At 36.7% G+C, this 14,542-nt stretch overlaps 1 protein-coding gene, 1 long non-coding RNA gene and 1 other non-coding gene across 3 annotated transcripts in view; 2 read left to right on the top strand and 1 right to left on the bottom strand.

The window, feature by feature from the left end:
• LOC114480192 (protein TANC1-like) overlaps positions 1-7,344 on the bottom strand; it is a 63,063-nt gene extending 55,719 nt beyond the window's left edge. The window contains exons 1-3 of the mRNA XM_028474092.1: positions 7,338-7,344; positions 5,404-5,613; positions 2,860-2,952 (exon numbers count right to left, since the gene is read on the bottom strand). Of these exons, the coding sequence (XP_028329893.1) occupies positions 2,860-2,952; positions 5,404-5,613; positions 7,338-7,344 (310 nt within the window). The remainder of the gene's footprint in view (positions 1-2,859; positions 2,953-5,403; positions 5,614-7,337) is intronic.
• Positions 7,345-10,726: 3,382 nt separating this feature from the next.
• On the top strand, positions 10,727-13,185 carry LOC114459913 (uncharacterized). The gene is made up of 4 exons (XR_003673507.1): positions 10,727-10,863; positions 11,863-11,966; positions 12,210-12,276; positions 12,665-13,185. It is a non-coding gene; the product is annotated as an uncharacterized LOC114459913 (long non-coding RNA).
• Positions 12,315-12,445, top strand: LOC114461348 (small nucleolar RNA SNORA31). The gene has a single exon (XR_003673829.1). It is a non-coding gene; the product is annotated as a small nucleolar RNA SNORA31 (small nucleolar RNA).
• Positions 13,186-14,542: the final 1,357 nt, after the last annotated feature.

Here is a 14,542-nt window from a genome sequence, read left to right as displayed (position 1 = left end):
CACACACACACGATTAAACTGAAACACTGGACAAAATGAAACTGCTATTGAGCTGATGCTACCATTTCAGCTTGAGTTCACTCCTTTGGTTCCTCAGCCTGCAGCAGCAGCACTGAGCTGCAGGGAATGTAGCACATTTACAGGTCAGCATTGCCTCAGCTGCATTGATTGGGGATGCGTAGACGTTGGCTTTTTGAAATTCCCAGCTGAGACGGCAGCAAGGGGTTGTGTTAGGTTGTGAGTTTATTCGTGCGCACGCTTTCACTGAAGGGACAAGGCATACATTTCAATGAGCTTATAGCGTGGACTCTGAAGCTGAGAGGAGTTCCTTTGGCTCCTGAACGAAAGAGTTTCCTTGACACAAACCATTTGCTGCATTCATTCATCACTTATCTAAGCTCCTTTCAGTGCCTTGACCGCCAACTTCTGCTTCACTACAAAGTCACCTCAGTAGGGCTGGGCAATATATAGAGATTCAAATTATGTATCAAGTTTTTTGTGGTATAGAAAATTACAATATTGCTTTATATCGATATATATTTTAATTTTACTGCTCGTTTTGTATTAAAAAACTCGTTGTAGGAGTCGCTGCGTTCGCTACTTCTCAGAACAGCATGAAAAGCACAGTTAGATGATCACTGAGTGCGTCCTGAATCAGACTTGAGTTATGACGCTAAAGCCACGCTACAGAACTCACTCACACATGCTGTCTCTTATGGGAGAAAAAAACACAAGTGGCACATGTTGTGCTGCTGTTTTTTGATAAATGTGTCTGTAGCTGCGTTTCCATTAGAGGTGTCCCGATCCGATATGGATATCAGATATCGGTCCGATATCAGCTAGAAAACAAATATCGGATTTTATCGGACTGCATCTAAATTCTCCAATATATATTATATTTATTCAATTGTAGAATACTGTAGATATTATGTTGAAGGTTAAAATCTATGTAATTAATTGGTTAATAATAAATGGATCAGTTTTTCTCATACCTACTGTTGCTGACTATTCTCTGTTTGAGTGACATCACTTGATCCATCTTTTTCTAACATTCCACACTACAAAATAAGTAATAAAAGTATGTATGATTTGTGCTGATATCGTATCGGTTTTGATATCGGTATCGGCCAGTACTCATGGCTGCAAAATGGATGTTGTATCAGAAGTGAAAAAGTTGTATCGGGACATCCCTAGTTTTCATTACCCATGGAAATGCGCCACATCTCAACAACACAATAAAAACACCTGAATTTTGAAAAAACACTCAAATATCGCTAAAAAGTATTTACGCTTTTATGAGGAGGAACTTTTTTTCGATATTGAAATGTGTCACAAAAACGCTATGGAAACACTTTCTCCGCAAATATCCGTCACAGAACGTGACATACATGGTCACATGACGTGAGGTACCTGGTCACATGACCACTTCTCTCCGAGAAAACATGGGGCAGTACGTGTAAACAGAAGAGGAGACTGGGATATTTCTCAGCATTATATTTAAAAACTATTACTGCCACATTAGACGTGAAACAACAAAGGAATGCAGAGTTTTATAAGGAGGTTCTGAGTGTCCGTCTTCCTGCAATGAAGTCTAGCGGGATGAGATTTCACAGGAGTTACGAGGCTCCTGCACGTTCAAAGCGAAATTATACTTTGTGGACATTTAGGGCTATTGCTTTTATTTTGCGAAACTCTGTAATGGAAATCCAGCTAGACTGGCATTTTTCATCAGCAAATTTAACCCATAATTGTTTTTATGGTCTGACTTCATTTGAATTAAAAATATCAAGATTTATATCGTATATCGCCATTTAAAGAGAAAATATCGAGATATGAGTATTTGGTTCAGCCCTACTACACCTCAGTAGTTTAACTATTTCCACATTATAGTGATAGCTTCCTCCATTCCTAATCATCTTTTTTTCTTTCTTTTTTTTTTTTAGCTGATTAAGATGCATATTGAGCAGGCACGCAAACATGATGACAAGACATCAAACGATTCAAGGAACAGCTCACTCCTCCTCACCAACATCTTTTCATTTCACACTCCCTCCACTGATTCCTATTCATTCTGTCACGCTGGCTCACTCACTCTCTACACAGGTACTGCATCACATCCCAAAGCATTCATCCCTAAGTCAGTTTTAGGAATGAGAAGACCGTAATCAATTCCACAGATATCGTGCCTGATTATTGCGTTTCCTTCTTGACAGGTGCGGCAACACTCTTGTAACGACATAGAAAAATATGCTTCATCTGTGACTAAGGATACGAGGAGAGAAAACTTAATATTTAGTCGGCCATGCAACATAATTCAATCTAGAACTAACATAAGGACACACTAAATTTCCAGTACTATTCATCAAGCCACCACCTAGCAGTTGCCATTGGAAACGGGAAGCTGAGAGGTGCCTGGCAACCGGGAGGCAAGATGCCTCATAAAAATCTGTTTAGCCTAAGGGTAGCTCTGTGGTCAAAATGCAAAGGAAACCAGTTGGGATGTAGTTTTTTTTTTTTTTTTTAAAACAACATTGTTGATTTAATCTCACATTGTCTACACAGGTGTCAAACTGGGAACTCAGAGACTCAAAGACTTGGTTACAAACTGTGAAGTCCTCTCGTCATTACATTCTTTGTTGTACGGACGTTACATCTGAATGACAAAACTCTGAGCAAATCATTTCAAACATTATAAAAAACATACTCGATTCCTCTTGTAGGTCATATCCTTCAATCTCACACCTCTATCAGATCTCATTCGTATTCAGACCCCCCACCACCACCAACCCTGATCCGATCAATACCTGGAGAAAACAGAGACACGATCCCAAATCAACACTCGTACTCTCCTGCTCTCACCTCTGTGGTCTGTCTCGCCACGGCACGAGGCAAGGACAGGAGGGTGTCTCGCACCGGAGGAGCCATCCACACACTCCAGCTTCCTTACCCGTCCTTCGGCCACGGCACAGAGACAGGAGGGAGGGGGGGAGGGAGGGCAGGGAGGGAAAGCACGCAGAGTGGGAGGGGGGGGAGGAGGGATTGAGGGTGGAGATAGGGAGGGATATGAAAGAAAGAAAGTGAGTGAGAGGAAAGAGGAGAGAGATTAAGCCTCCCCAGATGAGATCTGTCGTGCAGAATTTGAATAGTGTCCCGAGAGTATAAAGCTAAACGTATGGAGTGTGAATCTGTGCAAGCAAATGGAAAAGTGTTAACTGTACCGTGAGTGTGTGTCTGTAATATATCAACATGATTATTATGTGTATTTGGGACAGTGGAATACTCTGATGTGTGTGTGGGTGTCTCTCAATTCATGTGATAAAATGTCAGGCTTCCTGGATCATCCAAAGGTGAAATGACATCGTGATGAATCCTCAGGCCTAACATTTGATCATCTCAAGGTTGTTCAGTGTTTGAACATGTGCGTGTGGATGGAGTCAAAAACCATCTGCGTTCTAGGACGATTTTAAAATATTGACTTAGGATCAGAATCAAAAGAAAACTATGACTGTATATTAACTCCACTTGGTGATGTTCCCTGATTACGTTTGCATGGTGTACTCGGGCTGGAACAAGGCTGGGTGGCATGGAATGAAATGTAATAGCAGCTTTTTCTGAATGGCCAAATTTGCTGCGAAATACTGCCACCTTGTGAGAATACTGTTGAGGCAAATTTAATAAACTATTTATTTAAAAAAAATCTAGCATTTAGATACAAATGTGCACGTGATTAGCTTTTTCAGTCAACCTGAAAAAGTATTCTGTCTCTGTCTGATGCTGAGCCAAAAACAAGTACACCTTACTGCTTTAAAATGTTTTTACTGCTGCTTTTAATGTTTTTACTGCTGCTTTGAATGTTTTTACTGCTGCTTTTAATGTTTTTACTGCTAATTTTAATGTTTTTACTGCTGCTTTGAATGTTTTTACTGCTGCTTTTAATGTTTTTACTGCTAATTTTAATGTTTTTACTGCTGGTTTTAATGTTTTTACTGCTGATTTTAATGTTTTTACTGCTGCTTTTAATGTTTTTACTGCTGATTTGAATGTTTTTCCTGCTGCTTTTAATGTTCTTATTGATTTTTAAACTGCAAATGTTTTATGTTGCACTTTATAATCATGTAAAGCACATTGTTTTGCCTTGTGTATGGATTGCGCTATACAAAAAAAATTACTATTGTAATACTACTAGTAATATAAACAGATTTAAATGACAAATGTACAAATTTTATCAAAGTGGGGGCAACAAAAAAAGTGACTGTCCAAACCAAGGGCTCAGCATTAATACAGATAAGAACACGGGGTTTGTGTGTTTTGTAGTCGTCTTGTGTGTTTTGAGAGTAATTTTGTGTATTTTTGCTGTTTTGTTTATTTTGGGAACCATACAAAATTAGATTGAGTCCTGAATGTGGGATCTGGACCTCACATTGAGAAAACTGTGGATTTGCATTCCTGCGTACTGAGTAGTGTTTTGATGAGTCCTTCATTGTCCTTGAGTTTTTTTTTATCGGAAAATACTGTCCAAAAACATTATATTCCATAAATCAAATAAAACCTTAGAAAATGAACACAGAATGATCGATGATGTATTTGTAAGATTTAAATAGACATAAGTAGGTTCTCGCCTCGAGTTATCTCAGTGAATAATTTACCCTTACAATCTGTCACATGTTTAAGGCCCCTGAGGAACAATCTGTAGGCTATCGTATGTAAAATGAGTAACTGACAGTACAACGACTATACGTTAATAATGATGGCAGATTAGCTTTCTTTCGTTATCTTGAACGAACAAATAATAAAAATGGATGAAAACGAATAAACAACGCTCAACAGAAATCTTTATGAAATTTTTAAAAAGGCCATTTCAAGATAATACATTTAATTTGTTCGACAGGAAGGAAGAAGCCTATGCTTGTCAAGTCCTACCCCCGTTTTTCACCATTAACACCTGCAAAATCCAATGAAATAAACTTAATTGACAATACAAATAAATACTCCAATCGGGCTATTAAGAAAAACAAACAAAATGCACAGGCGCCATTAGCAACTGCATTATATTCATACTTAGTTTAATTGTTTCATCAAGATCGTTCCACAAAACCACCCCACAAATGGAAATAAACATACCTTTTAAATTAATCCGAGCATACTGTTGTTTCAAGTTTCGTTTCCCACTAAAGTTATGACTGTCTGGGAACAGTTATTGTATATTTACAGGTAGCAGTATATATTTTTTTGCTTTTTACATTATCTGTGCAGTCTTAAATTCTACCAGATCCCCAAACTTTAAGGTGTGTGTTCATAACATCCTACATTGTGTACTATACGGATGGCTCTTTTATGTGCTTTAGTGATTGTTTCTGCAGTTATGAATTCATAGCATCTGAATATGTCACTTTGACGACCTACCTGGGAATTTCATACATGAATGAGAGGGAATCACGTCGGACTGACGAGGTAGAAGAGGAGAGGAAGGTAAAGAAATAGACACTCCTTTGGTGAGTCTCCTCTGTTTTAGAGGGTCGTCTGTGGATGTGGAGCCACTCCCACAGCACTGACAGCGGGCGACACCATGTCTGCTGTGTCTCTGTGAGGAGCTGTTAGTGTACACATCACCATCTACATGGATCAAAAGGGAGAATACAGAGGGGGGGGGATGATGTATAAAAAAAAATTATGTATGAAAAACACGTGTGTAAGGTCAATTTCGAACTCATTTTAGCTCAGGTATCAAATGTAGAGTTTATCTTATGTGGGCCACAGATTTTAGGCAGTAAACTGAGTAATTGAATCATTATTATGCTATAGTTTAGGGGTGTCCAGATCCGTTATCGGATATCAATCCAATATCATATCAGCCAGAAAACGAATATTGGATTTTATCGGACTGCATCTAAAATCTCCAATATTATGTTATATTTATTAATTGTAGAATACTGTAGATAATATATATTATGTTGAAGGTTAAAATCCATGTAACCAATTGGTTAAGAATAAATGGGTCAGTTTTTCTCATATCTACTTTTTCTGACTATTGTTCTCTGTTTGACTAACATCACTTTATTAGAGGTGTCCCGATACGATATCAATATCGGTCCGATATTAGCCTGAAAACAAATTTCAAATTTCCGGATTTTCCGTTTTTTTTTTTAAATTTATTTATTTTATTCAATTGTAGAATACTGTAGATATTATGTTGAAGGTTAAAATGTATGTAACCAATTGGTTAATAATAAATATGTCAGTTTTTCTCATACCTACTGTTGCTGACTATTGTTCTCTGTTTGAGTAACATCACTTGATCAAAAAAGTATGTATGATTCAAGCTGATATTGGATCAATATCGGTATCATATCGGAAATGAAAAAGTTGTATCGGGACATCCCTTGTTTCCATTACCCTTGGAAATGCACAGTAAAAACTGGTAACAGAAACACCTGAATTTAAAAAAAACACTCAAAGTATTTACGCTTTTATGAGGAATAATTTCAGACGTTTCGATGTTGAAACGTGTCACAAAAACGCTATGGAAACACTTTTTCCGCAATGGTCACATGACGTGAGGTACCTAGTCACATGACCACTTCTCTCCGAGAAAACCTGGTGCGGTACGTGTAAACAGCAGAGGAGACTGGGACATTTCTTAGCATTATCCTTACTTGGCATTTCCCTGATTAAATACATTATAAAATATGTACGGCACTGATAATATCAAAGCAATATGTGAAATATCAGTCCCTACAGGATCTTCACTGTCAATTCATTTGATTTTGTGACCCGTTTTTATGTAATTTGGGGAATTCTTGTGGAATTATTTGAAGAAAATTGCAGGATTCTGGAAACATTGAGATTTCTTTTAACAATTTAAGATTAAAAATGGCTGCCATCATGTGATATACAGTAAGTGTGGGGAAAATGTGAGCCCTGCTACTAGAGTTTCATTACATTTGTGAATTATTTTAGAGATATCTACAACTGAATTGGTTGGTAATTTAAACAATCATTCATGGTTTCTCGGACTTTTTTTGCTTTCTGCTACGGGCCGAATTGTACGCTCTAAAGGGCCGGATTTGGCCCCCGGGCCTTGAGTTTGACAAATGTTCTAGAGAGCAGTGGTTCTCAAACTTTTCTGGTTGAAGTACACCCTTTATCATATTTCTGAATCTATGTACCCACTTTGTCAGCTGGTGTGGAACCAAGACTGACCCATGTATTTTCAGTTTGTGTTCTAATCAAGAAAATGTTTCTTATCAATAGTATGATTTTCATTTTTAACTAAAAGTTAACATTATAAATATAAACCCCATATTTTTCATGCTTTCATTTGTTAATTTTCCCCTCACTCGCCATCCCGTACCCCCATTTGAGAAACACTGTTGTAGAGGGACTGTGAGATCCTACACAGAAATAATAACTTTTCTATTTTATTTTTTTTTTTAAAGAATTCTCTTTTTATGAAGGCCAGAAAGATCTGGAACAGTCTTCCACTCTCCAAGGGATTAACGTTCCACACTTTCATCCTTTATAGCTCAACTCAAACAGTGGCTGAAAACCATCCAGTCCTGTGACTATTGCCTTTTAACTTGTATACTATATTGTAATGTGTTTTACTGTAAGTTACTGTCCTACTAAACTTTAAATTCAACTGTTAAGGTAATTAATGAACAATTGGAGTATCTAGAGTTTAATTCTATGTGTTAATACAGTAATTAAAAGGCAACCCGGTTGGCCTTCTGGTGAGCAGTAAATAAAGGATGGATGGTTGTATAACAACAGTATTACACTTGTACACAGCGTTCCATTTTTATACAGTAAAAGACAAGATCAATCGTTCTTTGTGAATCTGAGAAAATGAATCTTTTTTTTTTTTTAAATCAGCCATTCCAGTGGACTATACACACGTTCTATATGAGTTTAATGAGGCTGACACAGTTCTCCATCTTCCTCTGTTTCTGCGCCCCATCGCAGCGCATCATCAATTATTAATGAGCAACACAGTTGCTCTAATACTGGGCTATACTTACACACATGTATCTGTGCTGTACAGTATGTAATCTCAACTGTACTGCAGTAAGTTACCAAGTTCATCCTGTGGAAACGCATCATTTAGCTCCCATAGCCCCACCTCTCTGTGTTAAATAAAATTTCAATATAGGGATATACTGACACAAAAAAGGCTCAGACGCCCACTACAAAAATAATAAAACCTATATTTTCATTGATTATTAAGCCTAATAAAGTAACCAATATATAGGTGATAGATATTGGTTTTTAGTGTATTTTACAGATGATTTAGGACCCGTTATAAGAGATGGTTCACTTTTATTAGGTTAGTTAATTCAGGCTCAGTAAGTGTGATTAATTGTAATTGAAATTGAAAGCATAACTAAAAATGTAAATGTAATTTAATTGTAATTGGAAAAAAATGCTGGTAATTGAACACTGGTAATTGAAAACGTAATTGTAACTGAAAAATGTAATTGACCCCAAACCTGCCCATAGCCTATAGGAGTGTTGTTGAATCTAGAGCAGACACGGATAGCTGGCGGCCCCCGGGGCCACATGAGGCCCTCGGTCTAATTTCATGGCCCCAAAAGTAAACGTACAAAATGACAGAAAAATAAAATACACAAAGCAAAAGCAAGAATACAAAGACAACATTACAGTAAAACACAACAAAAATACACAAAACTACTACAAAAAAATGAACAAAATGACAACAGTAATACAATAAATCACTCCAAATAACACAAAAGGACAACAAGACTACACAAATTATTGAAAAAAAATATACAAAAGTACATAGAAAGACAAGGAAAACTCAACAAAATGACTCTGCAAACCCACAGTACTAACAAACAAGCAAAATGACAACAAAAAACAAACATTTTACAGGAAAAAATACACAAAAGGACAACAGAAATGCAAAAAAAAATACCTCATAACAAACACACACAAAATTACTATTAAAAAAAACAAAACTATTTGTTCTTTTCTCTGTTGCTGCCATGAATGTTAATAATGTGGCCCTTTGATCAAAACACATGTTTGTGGCCCCCGCTGTAGTAGAAGTGGCCCACCTCTGATCTAGAGTGTTTAGTAGGTCATGATGTTTGCTTGCAGTCTAACTTTGCCTGACACACTTTGGATTAACACACACACACACACACACACACACACTAATGAGGTTAATTGAAATAAATCACCCAGGAGAAGAAGAGAACCTGGAATCAAACTCACCAAAATCACTTCATCATCCAGCACTTTTATTACCTCTAGATCAAACTGCATGATGCAAACTGAGGCACTCTTTCTATAATATCTGTGCACATTAGCAGTAATGGTGGTGTTTCAGTGGCAGATAAATGAATAAATAAATATTTAGGTGTTCTTACCCTGAAGCCTGTGGCTATTTCTTTCTCCACGTTTTACCACATCCTTCCTGCTTCCAAACACAGCTTTAAACATGTTGGTGTTTCACTTTTTCAACCTGTGGGAAAAAAACAAAAAAAAAAGTGATGTTAATTTGCATCAAAAACACAGTTTAAACACACGCAACGAATCTCATTTAAATTCCCGCAATAGAAGTGAATATTGACTACTTACTGTATTAACAGCTGGAAACCTTAAAATAAGACTAAATGTGTTTCTTCATCACATTATTCCATTAGAAGCTGGAGGCAGGATTTCGACTGAAGGAGTCCAATTATGATGGTGCGGGAGCGCGCCTCATGCGCATGCATGTGACTCACATGCCACATTTGGGACACACGTTCATACACCCTATCAAAATAAAATGCAGATTTTTTTTTTTTTCTTCCTAAATTGAAAATACTGTATAGGAATCATTAAAGCTTGAGTGCAGCTTATTAGAGGTGCGCCGTTCACCAAACAATACGGTAGACAAGGTGCCCAAATTATTTTTATTGAAGGGCCAGAGCTGTACCGTGGTGGAGGGCCGGGGGCCAAAACTAAATATTAATGTTACAGTGCATACAATTAAATATGCCAATAACATAACTGTGCAAAATGAACACTTATAGTAGTATTTTTTTTATTGTGTTTCATGGCAGACTTGTGATTTTTTTTTTTTTTTTTGCCACTGTACTGTATTTCATGATTTTTTATATTTTAAAAATATCAAAAACTCTATTTCAAATATGGGCAACGGGCCAAAACTAATTTTCCGATCCCAAATTGAACGGCCCTGCGATAGACGACAATGAGCTTACGATGGAGGTCGATTTGTGTCTTTATTATTCAATAATAATAATAATAATAATAACTATGAAAAAATAAAAAAACTTTCCGATCAAAAAAAATCACTTCAATAAAAAATAACTTCCATTAAAAAAAAAACATTTTCAATCAAAGAAACGTTTACTTCCCAAAAATAAATATTTTCAATCAAAGAAAAAAAGTGTTCTAATGCAAAAATTTAAAAAAAAGTTACAAATTTGAGACCCAAATAATTACATTTGAAGACTTTTTTCTTTGATTGAAGATGTTTTATTTATTTGCACTGCTTTGGGATTTTGCACCATTGTTGTTTTTGATCCCCCTGGACATTTGCACTGTACCTGTAGGTGTTATAATGTATTATTCTAATTGATAAAATTGGTCGTATTTTTTTCCAATGACTAATTGTGTCTCAGAACATTAGGGACGAGGCGGAGTCTATTTTCCAGTTTAAACCCCTTTGGCCTCTAGGTGGCGACAGTGAGTCGTTCTCCATTCTCTATAAAGAGGCTGGACTCACTATCCTCCTTTCTTTCTCTCAGCTCACTTCAAAGAAGTAGACGTGAAATTGATAAATTACCATGAAAAACACCACCAGCCACTCAACCGTAGTCTTCAAGATGGTCTGTTGTAAGTATATCTCACAGCATCGTCGTATTATGAAGAAGCCGTGTTTTGCACATGTTGCGTCTCAGTACACGTGTCTATTCAGCTAGCATGTTAGCATGCCACGTTTTGCTGTATAACAGCTTACAGAAACGTTTGAATTCACATGGTCACACAGATAAATGACTCACAAGACATTCAATGAACTATTGATTGTGTAATATTAAGCACAAATGAGGACGAGTGAATGTAAAGCACATCCCAGCTCCACATCCCAGCTCCTCTAAGCTAGCTAGCTGAGCTTGTAGCTCCTCTAAGCTAGCTAGCTGAGCTTGTAGCTTCTCTCTGGATATGTAGTCTCTCAATGGTTGAGGTCCCATTATAGTCCTCGAGTTCTGGTATATTGTGATAATATATAAATGTTTTATGGTGCTTTTTTGTTTTTTATATGATCTGAAATAAACTGCTTACTGGCTACTTGGTACTGAACTGAATATATAATTCATTTCTAAAATAGATTCGGTCCATTGGAAAAACAAAAAAATATTTGAAACGAGCCAGAAACTCCTTATTTTTTTTTTTTTAAACAAATTTGTGGATCGAGCATTAAAGGTGAAAATTATATAAATGTCTGACTTTATTTTCTTTAAGTACAGATGTTTGCACTTCATTATATCATTAGGTCATAAAAGGTCCATTAATTGAAGTGTATGTGGTGTCTAACTTCCCCAATGGCCACAATTGACCTTTTAAAAAAGCACAATGGTATAATTTAATCTTTTAATGTACTTAAAATTGTAGCTTGCTTCTCTTTCCCAAAGCTGATGTGTTTCAAACTGTTCATACGTATTGCTCTACTTTGTTTTCTACAGTGGTCTAATTGTTGTTTTTAACAACTGAATTCACCTCACAAATGCATTTTGCCCAATGACTGTCTGTAACCATGCTTTTCATTATATTCATTCCTGTTAATTATAATTTTCTTCTTCTCTTTGGGTTTTTTTTTTTTTTTTTTTTTTACAGCTGGTCGCTCTCCTTATAGACATTCAGATGTAGGCTAATGGTTACGCCTCAGTCCGTTTCCATCGTTTCATGGTCCAAAGCAGTAGACGTGAGCTTTAGTTTGGGTACGTACTGTATACTTAATCCTGCCGTCTGTTCCTAAGGTGCATCTTTGACAGCCTGGGCTCTCTGCAGTGAGACTTACCTGGGTTTTTAATACTTGAGATGCAAGATTAAATGTCCCTGCGCTTTCTGCTCACCTCTGTTCCATGGTGTCTCAGATTGAAGAGGGGAGGACAAGTGGAAATAAAGACTGAACTTTTCATTCACATAAATCAATAAGCTGAAAGCTGTCTTTTGTTTTCTAGTCTGAAAGTTGAAGCTGACGGAGAAGAGGAGCTTCTTTTTTTCCCTCCCTCATCAAGTGCGATGCAGGTAAACTGCAGTGATATTTTTTCTTGGTAGACTTGACTTTGCATCCACTGATAGACCTGAAGCGTGCTCCATTGGCTTCTGGGTTTGCATAGAGATGCTAAAGTGAGCTTTCCTTGTGCTTTCTCTCTGCTTATTGTATAGCAGTAAAGATCCACTGAGAAGTACATCTATTAGGTCACTAATATCTATTTCAATGGGAGAAGATGTGAACTTGGTTGTACTACATATTTCCAGACATGTACTTTTGCATTAAACTACATACCAAAGGTTGAAATTAGTTGTTTGTGATGGAATTTATTTTTCTTATCCTGGATCATGAGTTCTTGTGCTGTCAATCTTCCACTATGTGAATTTTCTTCTTTTAATTCACAATATTTTATTTTTACAGGAGACTGAAACGTTCAACTCTTAACAACCGTTCAAAGTTTACATGATGGCCCAGTAGCTGCAGAAGATCCCAACAAATTATTACTTCAAGATTAATTTTCATGAAATTAAGTGATGACACAACTGAACCGAGGCGACAAAAGAGATGAAAATGGGAAAAATGTTCAGGACCGTGGGTACAAGAAGCCAAAATGAGTTTCCTCCATAGGGTGCAGCTGCCTCTCCCTGACAGATTGGCTAAGACGCTCAGTCATCCGGGAGGAGCTTGGAGTAGAGCTGCTGCTCCTCTGCGTTAGGACGCCCCACAGATTCTTCCCTGGTGGTTCAGGTCACGTCCCTCTGGAAGGAGAGACTTAGGAACACCCAGGACACACTGGAGACTGTCTCAGCTGGCCTGGGAATGCGTCGGGATCCCCCTGGAAGGTGGAAGTCTGGGCCTCCCTGCTGAAGATGCTTCCCCTGTTAAGCTGGAGAAGATGTATTGATTGCATTTTATTTATAAATAAAGAAACTTGACTTGAATCTTGGCAATTTCTTTTTTTATGGTAATGTCAATTATATTGCAAATAACACAAGGAATAAGAAAAAATGACAATAAGGTGGAGGGGGGCTGGGTGGAGTTTACACTGTCCCCCTCTCGTTCTCCAAATGCCTGCCTTGATGGGTCCCTCTTTCGCTTGGGACTCTAGGGCTATATACAGTATTTTATTTATTTAATCACATTTGTGTGTAGGTCCTCCATGTTTAATTTATCTTTGAATGCTTTTTCTTTTTTTCTTCCAATGTAGTTACTTTTAGTGTTCTTCTCCTGATCTTTTCATTTTCTATACACAGGATTTGTTAATGTTTTGAGTGATCATCTTATACTTAAGTCATTGTCTTGTATATATGTTGCAATTTTTTATTTTAAAAAAGCAAATGGCACATGTGGATAAAGATTTACAACATAGTTATCCAGTAAAAGGGGTGTCCCTTTGCTATGATTTACCTAAATTGAGTATCTAATTATAATGGCCTACACCTAAGATCTGATACATGACGCACTGCAAAACGAAAAGTCCAATCCTGCACTTTTAATAAATGGGTCAGTTTTTCTACTGTTACTATTGTTCTCTGGGTATTATTGCTTGATTAGGCTTTTTCTAACATTCCACATGGAATTAATTATGATCTGATATTGGATCAATATTGATAAAGGTTGCAATATCAGCATTGTATTTGGAGTGAAAAAGTTGCATCAGGACTGATTAAAAAAAAAACTAGATTCCTTCATTTTTGAGCAGATGTTTAATAACACTGTATTCCATAATTGGAGGCCATTTTAAATGTGTGGCTGTAATAATACTAGGTCGTCTCTACCTTCTATCCACGTTTACATGGGGCACCTGTAGAATTGATTACTTAGCTTACAGGAATACAAAGTGAGTACTAATCCTTTATAGGTTAGGGGTGTTGTACTTTTAGTTCAGGGTTGAAATACATAGTTTGAACTTAAGTGGGCTGTAGATTTTAGGCAGGAGAAACAGCAATTTAAACAATGATCCCTGGTTTGTTTGACATACAAATGATACATAAAGTATCTAAGATGTCTACAATAACCAGGCAATGTGTTATCAGTAAATACAAGATTTTCTCTTTTAAATTTCAATGATTGATGAGCGACCAATTTTTTTTTATTTATTTTGGGGGAAATTATGTGAAATAATGAGTTCTTTGAACAATTTGAGATTTAAAATGATTGCAGTCGTGACAAAAGCATGGGGAAATTATCATCCTCTAAATATTGAGTTTAATTGAATTTGTATTTAGAAGGGCTGAGATGATATCTACAGCTGAATTATTTGGTAATTTACATAATCATGTTTTTTTGCTTTCTCCT

The sequence above is a fragment of the Gouania willdenowi genome, chromosome 3 (assembly GCF_900634775.1).
Source record: "Gouania willdenowi chromosome 3, fGouWil2.1, whole genome shotgun sequence".
Classification (NCBI taxonomy): domain Eukaryota; kingdom Metazoa; phylum Chordata; class Actinopteri; order Blenniiformes; family Gobiesocidae; genus Gouania; species Gouania willdenowi.
Note: the sequence above shows the minus strand (reverse complement) of the source record. Positions and strands in the feature narration are given on the sequence as shown.